Source organism: Natator depressus, chromosome 8 (genome assembly GCF_965152275.1).
Source record: "Natator depressus isolate rNatDep1 chromosome 8, rNatDep2.hap1, whole genome shotgun sequence".
Lineage (NCBI taxonomy): Eukaryota > Metazoa > Chordata > Testudines > Cheloniidae > Natator > Natator depressus.
Genome location: NC_134241.1, coordinates 96,032,875 through 96,049,161, shown reverse-complemented (window position 1 = coordinate 96,049,161; position 16,287 = coordinate 96,032,875). Strand labels below are relative to the sequence as shown.

Below are 16,287 nucleotides of genomic sequence, written 5' to 3'. Positions count from 1 at the left end.
TGCACCATGTTCATTTTGTTTGATTTATACCAAGGAAAGAGTTAAAGCCCAGGTACCAGCTGAAAACACTTGCCTGTGTGTTTGATATGCAATAGTCACACCATGGGTAGTTCCATTTGTATACTAGTACAAAAATAATACTCATTTCCATTTCTATGGCACCTTCCATCAAGGAATCCTAAGGCAATTTACAAACCAACAAACTTTTGTTTAAAGCACCACAATAAACCTGTGAGACAGGTACAAATTATGTCCCCATTTTACAGAAGGGGAAACAGGTTAAATGACTCGTGGAAGGTTACTGAAGAGCTGTGAAAGTCAGCTGCAGAAATGGATTTAAAACTTGAGCTGACTCCCAGTTCCATGTTCTATCTTCTAAAAAACACCTGATCATTGAATGATTCGTTATCTGTATATGTGCACGCAATACATTGTGTACTTTCTTTATACACATACTTTTTTTCTCTCTCAACTTACCAGAGAAAGCAAACACATTGACCTCAATGACAAAAGAGCAATTACTTCATTGGAAGGCACACCGAGACCACAACCGTCATAGCTCATCCCCTCTTCCTGCCTTTTTATACCCCACTGTTACTACTTCTTGGGTCACCTCCCACCCATCCCTGAACAGCTGGTACAGTTTTAAGACTCAGAAAGGATTGATTTACACCATCCGTGCACCAAATCCTACTTTCTCCATACTTTTCTTGGTATAGAAGGAAGAAGCGTGCAGTGGGTCGACTACCTCTGTTTCCCTAGATTCTTATACTGTGCTCACCTATTGCAGTATCCAAATGCAATTACACAAGCTATGCACTTGCAGGAGGTAGTTTTCTCAGCATACAAATACACAGAGTAAGCTGATAGCACTATTAACAGCAGAAAGAATATACTGACTTTTAGTCCCATCTTCATAGTGGAGCTGGCAGCATCACTGTTGTGTGCAATTTGCCCAGTCATCCAAATCCAAACTGATCAGACAATGTTGCTTGCCCTGGTTTTAACTGAGCCAAAGCAGCCAGAACACAGTTTGCTCAGTGGGGTTTAGAGAAGAAAAACATATCTTCATGCAGGCTCTGCAGAGAGTGGACTGAGCAAAACCTTGCTATCCCTCTGCACCACCATCTTTCATAGTGGGTGCCTTTGCATTGCAGGCCTTAAATGAAGCTGCCTTTTCCAAATGCATCATCCTGCAAGAGGAGAAGAGACATACCAGCTCAGGGATGCTCCAGCTTTGTTCCACTGAAGGTCACTTTGGTATGGGAGCCTAAAGCCAGTTAATATACACAGCAAGATAAGCATGGCATGGTGTCACATCATCTCTTACACGTGAAGTATGGCACTGTATGACTTTGGGGGCCTCACTTGGCTTGTGCAGGGCACACGTTGGTTACCCTGATCTAGTTTTACCAAAGCAAGATACTGGCACCTCCTGCAGGGTAAATCTGTCCAGGCTCCTGGTACTCTTTTTTACTTTAGAACAATTAGAGCACTGAGGAGAGACTTGTGGGCACACGCTACGTAACAACAGTCAGCTGGGCTGGAGAGACCAGGTATTATCTTAATATTTTAATGAAAGGGAGAGGCGCCTCAATTCCATAACTGACAAATTACATCTGAGGTACTCCATTTATACATTTAAATGATCATTAACATCGCAGCTGTAGCAGCAAAAATGGGGAAGCCAAATCTAAAGCAGATTTGCAGATTTTAAGGCTTGGGAGACCATACATACTGATAATCTAGCCTGATCGCCTGCATAACACATGCCACAGAATTTCACTCAGAAGAGAGGATGGTGTGAGCTAGCCACGATGGCATTCAGGAACACATCCTCACTCTCAAAAAGTTCTCCATTACACAAGTGGCCAGAGGGGCTCTGTGAAAGTTGTGCTTTGGTTTGAAGAATTTTCCAAATGTAGAATGAGAAAAGAAGACTAGGCTTATGGTTAAGGCTCACTATTGGCAATCAAGAAGCCTGGATCCCATTCCCAGTAAGCCACAAGCTTACTGTGCAGCTTTCGGCATGTCAAAACTTAACCACTTTGCCTCTGTTTCCCCAACAGTAAAATCAATATTGTACAGACAGGTATTTACTGACCTGACAGGAAGGTAATAAGGATTAATTCTTTACAGTTTGTGAGCCACTCTGAAATCCTCAAATGGAAAGAAGTAGAGAAATACTATGTATTAGCCACTGTGAGACACAACACTGCTCTCAATCAGCCAGCTGTCTGGACTAGCAAGCTCAACAAGCTTTTGTGAATTCATTTTGAGTTCCATAGTCAACAGGGATGCCTCAGCTAAGCATTATGAATCAATAAATTTACTGCATCAGAATTAATGAACCCATCCATCTTTCTAGTCACCTACTTTGCCTCCTGGAAACAACACTGCATAAGTGATTCGGATTTGCCCCGCAACAAGCACATGGAGTGGTGCTCCTGTTGAAGTGAACCAGAGTCACACGTTCATGTCTACAGGCAGTATTTTTTCCTAAAACTCGACGAAAACATTAGGAATGTTTGGTCCAAATGGATTGGTGGGAGTGACCATCTCTTCATCCTTACCGGCTAAAGGGAGATGGTCGTTCGATACAGCTTTGTCTGGTTCTCTTACAGGGGTGGATGGCGACGTGGCTTTTTTCACACTCTCAGAAGAGTGCTCTTCCTGGGCTACAGCAGATGGCACCATAATTGGCTTTACAACTTGTGTTGGCTTCTGAGGCAGCTGAGCAGGCTTTTTGGCAACTGGGGCCTGTGTGGGAGATTCACTCTAGCATGGCAAAAGGAACTAAATGTTAAACGTATAAAATCTAATACAAGGCTCCAGCAACTCAAAATATTAATGGCATAGTCCACTGTATCAGACTTCTGCTGATACACTGAGAGTAGCAAAGGACCCCAGCCAGACACTTTAACTCAGTCTAAAAGTGATGTCATGCCAGGTTTGGCTGCTTGCTTGGACAAGGAACAGATTAAACATGGTGCTAATTCGGAAGAGAGGCAAAGAAAGGCAGGAACAGAAAATTGTCAAGATAGTTTTCACCATCTAAAATTACACTCCACTTGAAAATATGAAACACATTGGTCAGTAACAACCTGAGTGGAAAGAACCAACCCAAAATCTTATGGTAGGTGTAGATTGCTAGACAGCATGTAAACCCCATATAAAATTCTGAGCCATCAAGAGGCAACTTTTGAGTGCTAAAGGGCTGTACAGGTGGAATAGCCACCACAGAGGCAGTTGTTTTGAAGACAAAACCCACATTTAAACGGATACAGGGAAACAGACATAAGGAAAAAAGGCAAGCCAAATTATAGCCCTATAAATCCCTTTAAAACAATTCAAGGTCTTTCATGTAGGATGAACTCTTTGCAATTCTCACCTCATCAAAAGATCACCCCTCCTTTACGCTCCCAGCTGATTCTTACTGTCCCCCCCCACCCCAAAAGACCAGAATCCTGTACTGTTCCAGCTTCCAGAAGAAAGGTATTTTATTGCAATACCACACCCAGCTGGAAATCCAATAGCTTCTTCTCCACACAAAAGAAGATATGTTTTTTAAAAAAATTAGACATATTGGTAAGTAATTCAAACCTCCACCTCTTCATCTTCTCTCTCCTCCATGTTAGCCAGATGGTTGGCGCTTTCCAGCACAGCAGCTATTGTACTGTTGCCATCTGTGGGTGTCACACCGGGAATGGGGGGGAATCCTGAGGAGGAAGGAGATATGGTTCAAAACAACCAAATAAAACAAACCCTGAATTCTGTAACTTTTGCCCTTTCCAGGGATGTAAGTCTTTCTCTCTGTCATCATCCCTTCAGGATCAGTGCTTGGAAAAGCTCAACAGTTCTGAAAGTATTTATCATCATCCACCAATTTAACCCCTGGGAAAGTCTTTCCCACATAACTTTAGAAGTCAATGCCTCATGAATCACAAAAGGCAGAGACAAAGGCTATGCACTATCTGAAAACTGATATTTTCACTTTCCCAGTGGTATTACACATTCCTAACAATGATATTTCACAAACTATTGGACTGTTAGACATGCACCGATTTCTCAGTTTAGCTGCTTTTTTGACACATGATTAAGCCTAAATAGCTAATCCTGATTTGTGTAATCTTCAATGCCTGTTACGCCTTGTTTCCCCAATAACTATTACTGTGTGCGCTCCACTGGAACATCACAGCAATTCTACATCCCACTGCAGCTCAGCAGTCTCAGCAAGAGCAGCACCACAGTAGTTAAGAAATGTTAAACCCATTACAATTTTTTTGACCATTTTCTGTCCTTTTGAAGGGGAGTGAATGGCTTTGATAATGGGAGACAGTCTTTAATTTCTAAGGCCTTGTCTACACTGCCACTTACAGCGCTGAAACTTTCTTAACTCGGGGTGTGAAAAAACATCCCCCTGAGCGATGCAAGTTTCAGCACTGTAAAGTGGCAGCGTAGATAGTGCTGCTGCACTCCCAGCACTGGTAGCTATTCCTCTCATGGAGGTGGTTTCATTACAGCACTGGGAGAGCTCTCCAGTCACCAGTTCAAATCTAGCCTGGGTCAGTAGTGACCAGAGTTACCACTATAAGATAGCTGTTTGGTGGCATTCACATTGCTAAAACCATCCTTGTTAGTAGTCTCAGCAACCAGGCCAAGGACGGTCTGTGACCAAACTGCTCTCACCCCAGAGATGGCTACTCCAGGGGAGAGGGCAGGTTTGAGGTATACTGCAGAGCAGCCTGTGCAGCACCTGATCCATGACTAAACAGAGGATTTCTGTCTCTAAAGCTGATGTCATGTCTGGCCCCTTTCGAAGTTCAGATGCAGTGAAATGAACACAAATATCCTCCAGACCTAACACAACATTGCTGGCTTCAGTGGGTGTTCATGTGTAAGTCACATATGCCCTTAAAAACCTGGTTTGGAAAATATTTACATAGCCAAGATGTGTGAAGAAGTTTAGGAATTATGTTACTTTCCCACTGGTTTATAGACACAGCAGTTTCTCCTTAAAGGCACGGACATTTAACAGGAAACAGGCCATGTTTTACAAGTTATGGTTGTTTGTATTTTTTTAAACACATTAAACCATCACAGTCACCTAAAAAACTTGGCACAGGGATTAAAATAGATTACCGTGCCACGTACATCCCCTGGAAAAAGAGAGCTGGGCATGGTGATCGAAGGAGCGATATCATGGTGTTCAGATACAGTGATGAACATGGCAGGATATGGAATTGCCAGGATAGAGGACATAGAACAGCTGAAGTTAGAGACAGAGAATTCCTATTAGGCCCTCTTATCCATCCCCTTATGAATGCAGGATCATTCCTTACAGTATAGAAAACCGAAAAAAGGAAGTGTGGCTAGTTCTGAGTTCTATTCCTGGCCCTCACTGACTTTTAACGTGACCATGCCAGGTCACTTTGCCTCTTTGTGTCTTAATTTCCCCAACTGACCGTGGGGAACAACAACATTGAGCTTCCTCATAGGTATGACCCTACCAAATTTATGTACATGAAAAATGCATCATGGACCATGAAATCTTGTCTCCCACCATGAAATCTGGTCTTTTGTGTGCTTTTACCCTATACTATAGAGATTTCATGAGGGAGGCCAGTGTTTCTCAAATTGGGGGTCCTGACCCAAAAGGGAGCTGAAGGGGGGGCTGCAAGGTTATTCTAGGGGGGTCATGGTATTGCCACCCTGACTTCTGCACTGTCTTCAGAGCTGGGCAGCTGCAGAATGGCAGCTGTTGGCCAGGAGCCCAGATCTGAAGGCAGTGCCCCGCCGGCAGCAGAACAGAAGTAAGCGTGGCAATACCATATGATGTCACCCTCACTTCTGCACTGCTGCCTTCAGAGCTGGATGGCTGGACAGTGGTAGCTGCTGACTGAGGGCCCAGCTCAGCAGGCAGCAGCGCAGAAGTAAGGGTGGCAATACCACACCAGGCCATCCTTCCTTCTGTGCTGCTGCCGGCAGCTGCTTTGCCTTCAGAGCCGGGCTCCTGGCCAGCAATCACTGCTTTCCTGCTGCCCAACTCTGAAAGCAGCACCACCACAAAGAGCAACAGCAGAAGTAAGGTTAGCAGTAGTGCAACACCCCCTACAATAACCTTGTGAAACCCCCACAACTCCTTTTTGGGTCAGGACCCCTACAATTACAACACCCTGAAATTTCAGATTTAAATAGCTGAAATCATGAAATTTACAATTTTTAAAATCCCATGACCATGAAACTGACCAAAACGGACAGTGAATTTGGTAGGACCCTACTCACAGGGATGCTGCAAGGTATATTTAATAGGTGTAAATAGACTTATGCCTACTGTAGAACTGGAAGTTACCTGCTAGAACATCTCCAGAGATTTCACAACTCCCTGCAAATAAACTAAAGAGCAAATATTCCCAGTGCTTCCCCTCCCCCAAACTGGGCTGGCGGATGGGGCAGGGAAGTGACCACTCAAGCGCTTGCCTATTGTTAAATCATGCTCTCCAACTTGTCTGAGTAGGACCAGCTGGAGCACTGTTCAAATGTTCACACTTCCTTACAGACAAGGTCAATAGCCAAGAATATGCAACCATGTGAAAAAGTTAACAAGTGTAATAAGCAGTTCTACAGTGTATTCTTCAGTGCTGTCACTCAGCCAAGCCAGTCTTCTCACTGTGAAACAGGAGGAGGAGCTCAATGGGCTTCTGAAACAATACTACCAGAAGTCCTCTGGGTCCTAACAAATAAGGGAAATGTTGGTGATAGGGTGTTTCATATACACACTTACCAGGGGGAACTGGTAATTCAGCAAAATTCACTTTTCTCCCTGCTTTATGGGCTCTTATGGCATCTTGGTATTGCTGTAATCAGAGATGCTGGTTAGGCATAGGCTGGACTTTGCTATTGTTAAGTTAGCAGTCATTTCATGCTCAAACTAGGAGAAACACTGATGCAGAATGTAAGGTACTTTGCTATAAAGTCACATGCTGCTTTCCAAGTTTTGTGCACTGCAGGTTTTCTATACAAACATGAATCTTTGCTGCACCTGTTGCCAGGACCGGCATGGGCCTTGAAGGGCTGCAGAAATCACAAATGCAGACAGTGAGCAAAATAAGTGTCTCTCTCATCTTTCTTCCTAGTGGCCTCTCCACTCCCTAGACCAGTGGTCCCCAAACTGTGGGGCTGTCAGGGCTCCCTCCCCACTCTGAACTCTAGGGTACAGATGTGGGGACCCGCATGAAAGACCCCCTAAGCTCATTTCTACCAGCTTAGGTTAAAAATTTCCCCAAGGCACAAATCCTTCCTTGTCCTTGGATGAGTACTGCTGCCACCACCAAGTGAGTGAGACAAAGATTCAAGAAAAGGACCATTTGGAGTTCCTGTTTCCCCAAAATGTTCCTCCAAACCCCTTCACCCCTTTTCCTGGGGAGGCTTGAGAATAATCTACCAACCAGATAGGTAAACAAGGTGAGCACAGACCAGACCCTTGGGTTTTTAGGACACTAAAACCCAATCAGATTCTTAAAAAAACAGAACTTTATTATAAAGAAAAAAAAGTTAAAGAAGCACTTCTGTAAAATCATGATGGAAGGTAATTTTACAGGGTAATAAGACGTAAAACACAGAGGATTCCCACCTAGGCAAAACTTCAAAGTTACAAAAAACAGGGATAAACCTCCCTCTTAGCACAGGGAAAATTCACAAGCTAAAACAAAAGATAATCTAACGCATTCCTTGCTATTACTTACTATTTCTGTAATATTAGATGTAACATTTCAGTAGGAGCTGGATTACTTGCTTGGTCTCCCTCTGTCTCGAACACACACAGAGCACAAAACAAAGCCTTCCACCCGCCCCAGATTTGAAAGTATCTTCTTTCCCCATTGGTCCTTCTGGTCAGGTGCCAGCTAGGTTAATTGAACTGATTAACCCCTTACAGGTAAGGGGATTCTGTATCTCTGGCCAAGAGGGATTTTATTTTACTGTATACATAAAGGTTGTTATCCTTCCCTTTATATTTATGATAGAGGCGCACCCTGAACATTCAGGGGGGTGTACAGGGGGCCCAGGTCAGTCCCCATGTTGGGGGCAGGGAAGCAGTGGCCCCCAGCTCTGCTCCTGCCCCCACCCCCCAAGCTGCATCCCTGTCCCCCAGTCGCGGCCCCGCTCCACCCTCGTTCAGAATGGCCCTCTCTGTCTCCTGGCCAGCTCCACCTCCTAGCCCCAGCTCCTCCCCCATCCCCAGTTCTGCCCTCATTCCCTCTCTGCCTCCAGGTCAGCTCCACCTCTAGCCTCAGCTCCTCCCCCACATCCCCAGCTCTTCCCCCAGCTCTGCCTTCAGCCCAAGCTCCTCTGCTGAGGAAGCCTTGACTGTGCAATAATGGAGCAGTGTCCGCAAAGAGATTCCATTATTGGTCAGGGGGGCATGACAGTAACTGGCCAAGGCAATGAGCCTTTTCCTCACACTCCACCAGTAAACAAACAAAAGACATTTCTCTGCGGAAGCGTGTCCGCAAAAAACCTCAGAACTCCAGGGACTGGATAATCAGAGAAAATTTTTCAGACTAGTCTTTTTTTTGTGAGCCTCCAATTCTGCACTAATGATTGTACCCACAACAGAGGTCCCTTAGATGTCTATGTCCCTGTGTTCAAGCCCACAGAAATGGAAGAATAGTGTCCGAGTACCCAACCTTTAACATCCCTCAATTTCAACAGTTTCACACATTAACTGCTTGTGTCCCACGGAGCCTAGTACAAATTGCTTGATACACATTAGACACCATCCCATTAAAACCATTTAGGGGACTGGTACTCCTGCCTTCTGCAGTGGCACACAAGAAACAGCATCAAAAAGGTTACACTGTATTGAAAGTCTATTATGCAGCCAGAAGGGATGGCTGAGGAGTCTAAACATTATGTTTTAAAGATCCACGCCTCCTTAGACACTCAGCCTCCAGTCAGTTATGTCAGCACTACATTCTATAGGCAGTTTACAAGGCAGGAATTCTCTGGATGAGAACTTAAAGACCAAGGTTCTACATGGAGGAGTAAAACGCCATATCCACGTAGGGGTTTGCACAAGGGTCTCTGGACAAAAGGTCTCCATCCCCCCACTGTTCTGCCTTGAAGCACTGAATTTCAATGGGGTTGTATATGCACAGTTTATAGAATATTTAATTGATAGAGGTGCTGTGCAGGAAGGAGCAGAAGGTTAACTATTTTAGCTCATTCCAGCTGGCTGGACAATATACATAAATGATTTCAAATACTTTAATGCTTTGCTAGCCAGCTCCAGAGGAATGAGCTCAAGCAGCTTTGCTGAAGCCAAGCTACTTACTGTGCTTCCCTTTTACCTTGGCTATCCTCTCATGCATCCTGCCTTTCCGATCATCCCCACTTGCTTTGGCCTGTGCTGCTGCAGATCTGTATTTCTCCAACCTCTGCTGCAAAGCTTCCAGCACAGTTTTCGGCTGCTGAGCAGACACTGAAATACAGACAATGAAATGCCACATGATTGAGACTTCAGAACATGTGCCAGCTGCCTCCATTCCCTGCCTTCCCCAACCTCCTGCAGAGCCATTGACACAGAACTGAAATCCTATCAAGGGCTACTTTTATTACATAAAAGCACCACAGAGCTTTATTATTGACTAAGTGTTATTAAACCTTTTTCTTCATAAAGAAGAAGTTATTCACTTGTGCAGTAACGATAGCTCTTTGAGATGTCTCCCCCCTGGGTGCTCTACTGTAGGCGTAATTGCACCCCTGTGCTGCTGATTGGAGAATGTTGGTAGCAGTGGCCATAGGTCTGCACATGACTCTCTCTCCTCGTGCCCTGCAATGAGGCTAGCCAGCATGCACGAACTAACCCTCTTCAGCTCCTTCTCTACCACAGAGTCATTGATAAGTACTCTGAAGTAGAGGAGAGGCAGATGGGTTGTGGAGCACCCACAGGGGGACACATCTCGAAGAACCATTGTTACAGCACAAGGTGAGTAACAACTTCTTCTTCTTTGAGCAGTGTTCCTATAAGTGCTCCACTGTAGGTGACTCCTATGCAGTACCTGTATGGAGGGCTGGGACTTCAGAGTTGGGTCAGTTACAGATGACAGTACTGTGGAGCCAAAGACGACATTGGAGGCAGAGTCCGCAGTGATCGCATAATGTTCTGCGAAGGTGTGGACTGATGCCCATGTCGCCACTCTACAGATCTCTGAGATAGGGACATTCTTGAAGAAGGCAACAGATGAGGAGATGACCTTGTGGAGTGTGTACAAATAGTATCTGGAGGGGTCATATTGCTAACTTGTCTGATATAGTTAAAGACCCACTTGGAAAGCCTTTAGGCTGATATTACCAAGCCGTTGGATCTTTCCGCAACAGAGAGGAAAAATCTGGGGGACTTCCTGAAGGCCTTCATTCTGTCCAGATGGAAGGCTAGGGCACCTCTGACATCTCAGATATGTAATACAGCCTCTCTGTTGTCTCAGTGAGGCTTAGGATAGAAGGTTGGAAGATGAATCAATTGGTTTATGTGAAACAGAGAGGTTACCTCAGGAATGAATTTTGGATGTGGTCTGAGCGTAACCTTGTCCCAAAACAATAAGATATAGAGGGAACGTGCCATCAGAACTGCTATTTCTCCTATTCTCCTTCCTATCAGGAAGGCTGTTTTCACTGAGAGGTAAGTAAGCAAACAAGTGGCCATGGGTTCGAAGGGATGCCTGGTCACTCCTTTCAGTACCAGGTTTAAGTCCTATGTGGGAGTGGGAAGCCAAGTTTGCGGAAAGAAGTTTACTATACCATTGAGGAACCTTTTGGAGGTTGGGTATGACAGAACTGAGTACCCCTCTACTGGATGGTTAAAGGCTGTTAAAGCCACTAAGTGGACTCTAAGACAGCCCATAGACAGCCCCAGTCTTTTTAGGGCCAGTGCATAATCTAAGATGTGTGGAAAGGTCATGGATGTCAGGGAACCATTTGTTGGAATGTACACCAAATCCAAAAGCTGGACCATTTTTGCAGTTAAGTACGCTCTGTTGAGGATTTTCTGCTGTTTAATAATACCTCTTGCACTTCCATTGAACAGGTGCTCTCTAGGTATTTGAACCAAGAAGGAGCCATGCCTTGAGGTGGAGAATCACCAGGTTGGGATGTAGAGTACGTTCTCTATTCTGTAAGAGGAGTCACAGAGTGAGTGGGAGAGAGATTGGTGGGCGTGTTGCAAGCTGTGACACATAAGGATACCAGGTCTGTCTCAGCCACGAAGGAGCGATTAGACTGACATGTTCCCTTTCTTTCTATTTTCGGTAGGACCTTCGATAGCAGGGGAAAGAGAGGGAAGGCATAAAGGAGGTCCCTGTTTCAAGGGAGGAGGAGAGCATTGCCTATGGAGTATTGTCCTATCCCTGCTCTGGAAGGGGTAGCTTGAACACTTCTTGCTCAGGGAAGTGGTGAACAAGTCTGTAGTCAGTGTCCCGCAATGCCTGAATAGCTCGTGAAGTACTAATGAATCTAGTTCCCACTCGTGGTCATGTGGGAATTTGTGACTAAGGCCATCCACCATCGAGTTCCGTGTACCTGGGAGGTAGGCCGTTGACAGCATGACGTCGTGGGAGATACACCAGTTCCACAGTCTCATCGCTTCCTCACAGAGGGAAGGAGACCCAACTCTCCCTCATCGATTTATGTAGAACATACAGGCAACATTGTCTATTAATACTTTCACGTGTGACCATTTGATCAGCAGGAGGAAGTAGATACAGGTATTCCTGACCCCGCTTAGCTTGAGGAGGCTGATGTGATATCTCAGTGGGTGACCATTTTCCTTGGGTCGTAAGGTCATTTAGATGTGTGCTCCACCCTATGAGCGATGCATTGGTTGCGAGAAGCAACAACGGAGTTTTTGCGCAAAGGGGATCCATTTGCAAATGCTGGCTGGGTCTTTCCACTGGTCTAGGGAGATTTTGACCCTGGTGGGTAGTGACAGGGGTTTGTCTAATCTGTTTCTGTTTGGTCGGTGAACTACATCTGAAGGCACCGCATGTGAAGTCTGGTGTGAGGTATTACCACTGTGCCCGCTGCCATACGCCCTAAGAGTTGTAGAAAATGTCTGGCTAACATTTGTGGGGTGTTTTGAATGGTCTCTGTGAGCGTAGTCAGAGAGACCGACCTGTGCTGAGGTAGGAGGGCTCTGGCCTATAGTGTGTCAAGGTTGGCCCCTATAAACTCCAGGTGCCGCACTAGAGTGAGGGTTGATTTCTGAGCACTGATCTGCAGGCCCAGCTCTGTAAACAAGCGAATTGTGGTTTTGGTGATTCAGTGAGCCTCTTGGAGAGGCTGAGCTCTGAGGAGGCAATCGTCTAGGTAAGGGTAGATCATGATCCCTGGTGCATAAATAGGTGGCCACTACTGAGAGAACCTTGGAAAATACTCTCGGGGCTGATGATAACCCAAAGGGGAGCACCATGTACTGGCCGTGGTCTTGTCCCAGAGTGAATCTGAGAAATCGTCTGAGAGTTGGTAGGATTGAGATGTGAAAACATGCATCCTGAAGATTGAGGGCTGAAAACCAGTCTCCCCATTCCAAAGCTGGAATGATGTTGCTAAAGTGAGAATTTTGAATTTCTGAGCTGTGACAAACTTGTTGAGAGTGCTGAGGTCTAATATGGGTCTCCAGCCCCCCTTTCTCTGGGTATTAGGGAATACTGAGAGTAGAACTCTCTGCCTCATGGATGTTGAGGTACTGTTTCTATGGCTCCCAACTGGAGGAGACTGTCTACCTCTTGTTGTAGAAAACTCTCGTGAGAAGGGTCCCTGAAGAGGGACAGGAAAAGGTGTTGTGGAGGGGGCAGAGAGGTAAAATGGAGAGCGTACCTATAGCCATCTCTAGGACCCATCAGTCTGATGTTATGTACTCCCAGGTGCTGCGGAAAGCTGCCAGATGGTGGCCAAATGGGTGGGTAGTGATGGTTGGTTGTAACAGTTGCAGAGAGTGGTTTGCTGGCACCTTGACCAACATATCAAAATTGGTGTTTGGACATGAATGGCTGGGAAAAGGAAGATTGCTGACCATATGATTTATGTCTTGAGAATTTAATTTTCTTCCTGTGCAGCTTGTAGTATCATTTAGCTGGCTACTGGCATGTGAAAAGATTATGTTGGGGCTGCAGACTAAATTTCTTTTTTTGTCCCAATGTGTAGGTGCCCAGTGAATGGAGAGTGGCCCAAAAATTCTTCGAAGTATGAAGGGAGGCATTGGTTTTCTCCGCGAAGAGCTTACTGCCCAGAAGATCTTCAACAGTTACCTGCACCTCCTTTGTGAAACCCGACAAATGGAGGCAAGAGGCACGCTGCATCACCACTGCCATGGAGATGGATCTGGCTGCAGTATCGGCAGCATTGAGGACAGACTGTATCGTTATCTTTGCTTCTAGCTACCCCTCTTGAATGATGGCCTTAAATTGGTTGCGATGCGACTAGGGCAGCTGCTCAGTTAAATTGTTCAGTTTTGAGTAGTTTGTGGAATCATATTTCGCCATGAGGGCTTGGTAGTTGGTGATTCAAAACTGAAACGTGACTGAGGAGTACACCTTCCTTCCAAAGTGGTCCAGATGCTGCCAGTCCCTATCATAGGGAGCGGACCTCATGTGGTATCGATGGCCACGAGAATTAATAGCATCCACCATGATGCGGTAGGGTAGAGGGTGGAAGAAGAGGAACTTTTCTTCTCTCACTGGGACATAGAACTTTTTGTCTGATCTCTTGCAAGTCGGTGCAACTGATACTGGGGTCTACCATATGGTTCTCGCAGGGTCGAGAAGAGCCTTATTGATAGGGAGGGCAACTTTTGAGGAGGAAGATCAGAGGAGGATGTCCAGAAGCTTGTGGTGTGTGTCCTTGACTTCCTTCAGCAGTATCGGCAGAGAGTCAGCCACTCTCTTTGTGTGATCCTGGAATAGGCGAAAATTATCCAGCAAGGATTGTGAGGGAGGCATGACAGCCTCATCTCGGGAAGAGGAGGATATAGTTTTTGGGGTCACTGTCTCCTCAGCATCACACACACACTCCTCCAGGACTTCTTCTGGGGCCTCCGGAGCCCTGGACACCGTGTCGAAGAAGTGCGTCTTGGGGACTCACGGGTGGGACTGGAAACCTGAGACGCACGGGGGCAGTATGCAGCCCAGCAATTCCAGTAGAGCCACTGGGGTGGCATCGAGCTCCGTGATGGCGCCCATGCATGGCCGTTTGAGGATGATGATAGTGGGGTCCTTCTGAGGATATGCTTGGGGGCCCTGCTGGTATTGGGCACCCTAGGGGGCTTGGGAGGAGTACTAAAATATTCCCTCCTCCAGTTCACTATCCGAGTCCACACTAGAGATCGGTGGAACATGGCAAGGCAGCACAGAAGACTCCCATACTGGACGAAGGCTAGGTGTGGAGATCCTTGTACCGAAGAGAGGAGACTCGACTCTGGCACATCAGTTACACGGAGATCCCTCGAGTGCTGGAACTGTGGTGGTGCCAACCATCTCGATGCCACTGGCAGTGCCAGGGGTGGATGGAGATATTGTCCACACCGGTTGTTCAAGTACTGGTTGTTCAAGAAGCATTGTACCAATGGGGCATCACGGTACCAGTGGTGCCTTGGAGTGTTTGCTCCTGTCCTCCTTCTCAGGTATCACTGACTTGGTGCCTGTGCTAATTGAGTCTGTGGGCATGTCAATGGTACCTGCCGCAATAGTCTTTCTTGAGCTGTGGATACTGGGCTTGGCCCATTTCAGTGCTGACAGTACTGAGGATACAAGCATGCTGGGGATCGTTTGCAGCTAGCTTGCGGCTCACTGTGGGGACTTCCCACTCTTTTTTCAACTTATGAGAGCATCAGCGGCTGATTTCTTCACCCCATAGCCCTTGGATTTGCCCGGAGACTCTTGGTGTGGGTCTGGAGAAGGTCTGAGAGCCACCTCCATGAACATAATCTTCTGCCTCAGCTCTCTGTCCTTGCGAGACCGAGGTCTAAGATGCTGGCAGAGAGCACAATTTTAAGGGACATGTCCTTCACTGAGGCAACGAATGTACCATGAGTGTGTGTCTGCGACAGTGATAGCCTCATTGCATGAGAGGCACTTCTTGAAGCCTGGAGAACCAGACATACCCCACTGGGGGAAGGGCCTCCAACAAGAAGGGTGGGAAGGAAAAAAAGTAAACCATATATATATTTATTTTAGAAGATAAGGTAAAAAATAAAGAAACTACTACTAAAAATTAAGCTGTAGGCTGCAAAGAAAAGGATGAGATAAACGTCACTAATGGACAGCTAACAGCTCTGTCTCTAGCCGGGGCGGTTGAGAAGCAACTGAGGGGGTTAGCCCGTGTGCACTCGCTACCCTCATGGCAGGGCACGAGGAGAGACAGCACGTGTGTGGGCCTAATGGATATTGCTACTGAAATTCTCCAATCAGCAGCTTAGGGATGCAAGTACACCTACAGGTTTCAGAGTAGCAGCCGTGTTAGTCTGTATTCGCAAAAAGAAAAGGAGTACTTGTGGCACCTTAGAGACTAACAAATTTATTTGAGCATAAGCTTTTGTGAGCTACGAAAGCTTATGCTCAAATAAATTTGTTAGTCTCTAAGGTGCCACAAGTACTCCTTTTCTTTTTGCGAGTATACCTACAGTAGAACATCCATAGAAACACTACTCATAGGAACACTACTCAAAGTAGAAAGACCATTTATTATGTACTGCCATTATCCATTCCAGTATTCATGTATAATTTGGATCAGCATCCAAATATAATATAAGAATATGACTTACTACAGAGAAGTCCTGCTTTACAAATCCTACCTGAGGTTTCATGGCCCTGAGGCTTGAACGTTGTGAGGGGCTGGGAATTTTCAACGGGAACAGACGCCATCTGGTTTGATGGAGCCTGCGAATTTTTCAGGCTTTCAAGATCTGTGAGGGAAGAGGCAATTTTCAAGTCTACATTAGGTAGGAATCTTTGGCATATAGGAGAGAATGTATGAACAATCTTGGTAATTTGCTAACAATTCTAGGACTTACGGCCAGAGAAGGATAGATAAATAACCCCACCTGTTAAGATATTCCAGCCCTGGCAGTGCTCAACACTGGATGCTTTAAAAGGCAATCTCCCACATCACCTCTCCAAATGTTGTATTTACTTATATAATATTATACTATGGGGAAAAATATTCGTCTGATCCCAGCCAGTGATCATTTTATGTCCTAAGGATTTATACCCCTTATAAAATGTTTATCCTAGCTAG

At 45.8% G+C, this 16,287-nt stretch overlaps 1 protein-coding gene across 5 annotated transcripts in view; it reads right to left on the bottom strand.

The window, feature by feature from the left end:
• The window catches only part of CC2D1B (coiled-coil and C2 domain containing 1B), a 67,755-nt gene that overhangs the window by 27,433 nt on the left and 24,035 nt on the right, over positions 1-16,287 (bottom strand). For 4 of the 5 annotated variants that reach the window (XR_012640605.1, XR_012640606.1, XM_074961736.1 and 1 more), the window contains exons 10-14: positions 15,845-15,955; positions 9,351-9,481; positions 6,785-6,857; positions 3,604-3,719; positions 2,574-2,778 (exon numbers count right to left, since the gene is read on the bottom strand). Coding sequence is in view for 3 of the 5 variants with exons in the window: in XM_074961736.1 (XP_074817837.1) it covers positions 2,574-2,778; positions 3,604-3,719; positions 6,785-6,857; positions 9,351-9,481; positions 15,845-15,955 (636 nt within the window). In the remaining 2 variants the exon portion in view is untranslated. The remainder of the gene's footprint in view (positions 1-2,573; positions 2,779-3,603; positions 3,720-6,784; positions 6,858-9,350; positions 9,482-15,844; positions 15,956-16,287) is intronic. The other variant, XM_074961738.1, reaches the window with a different exon arrangement.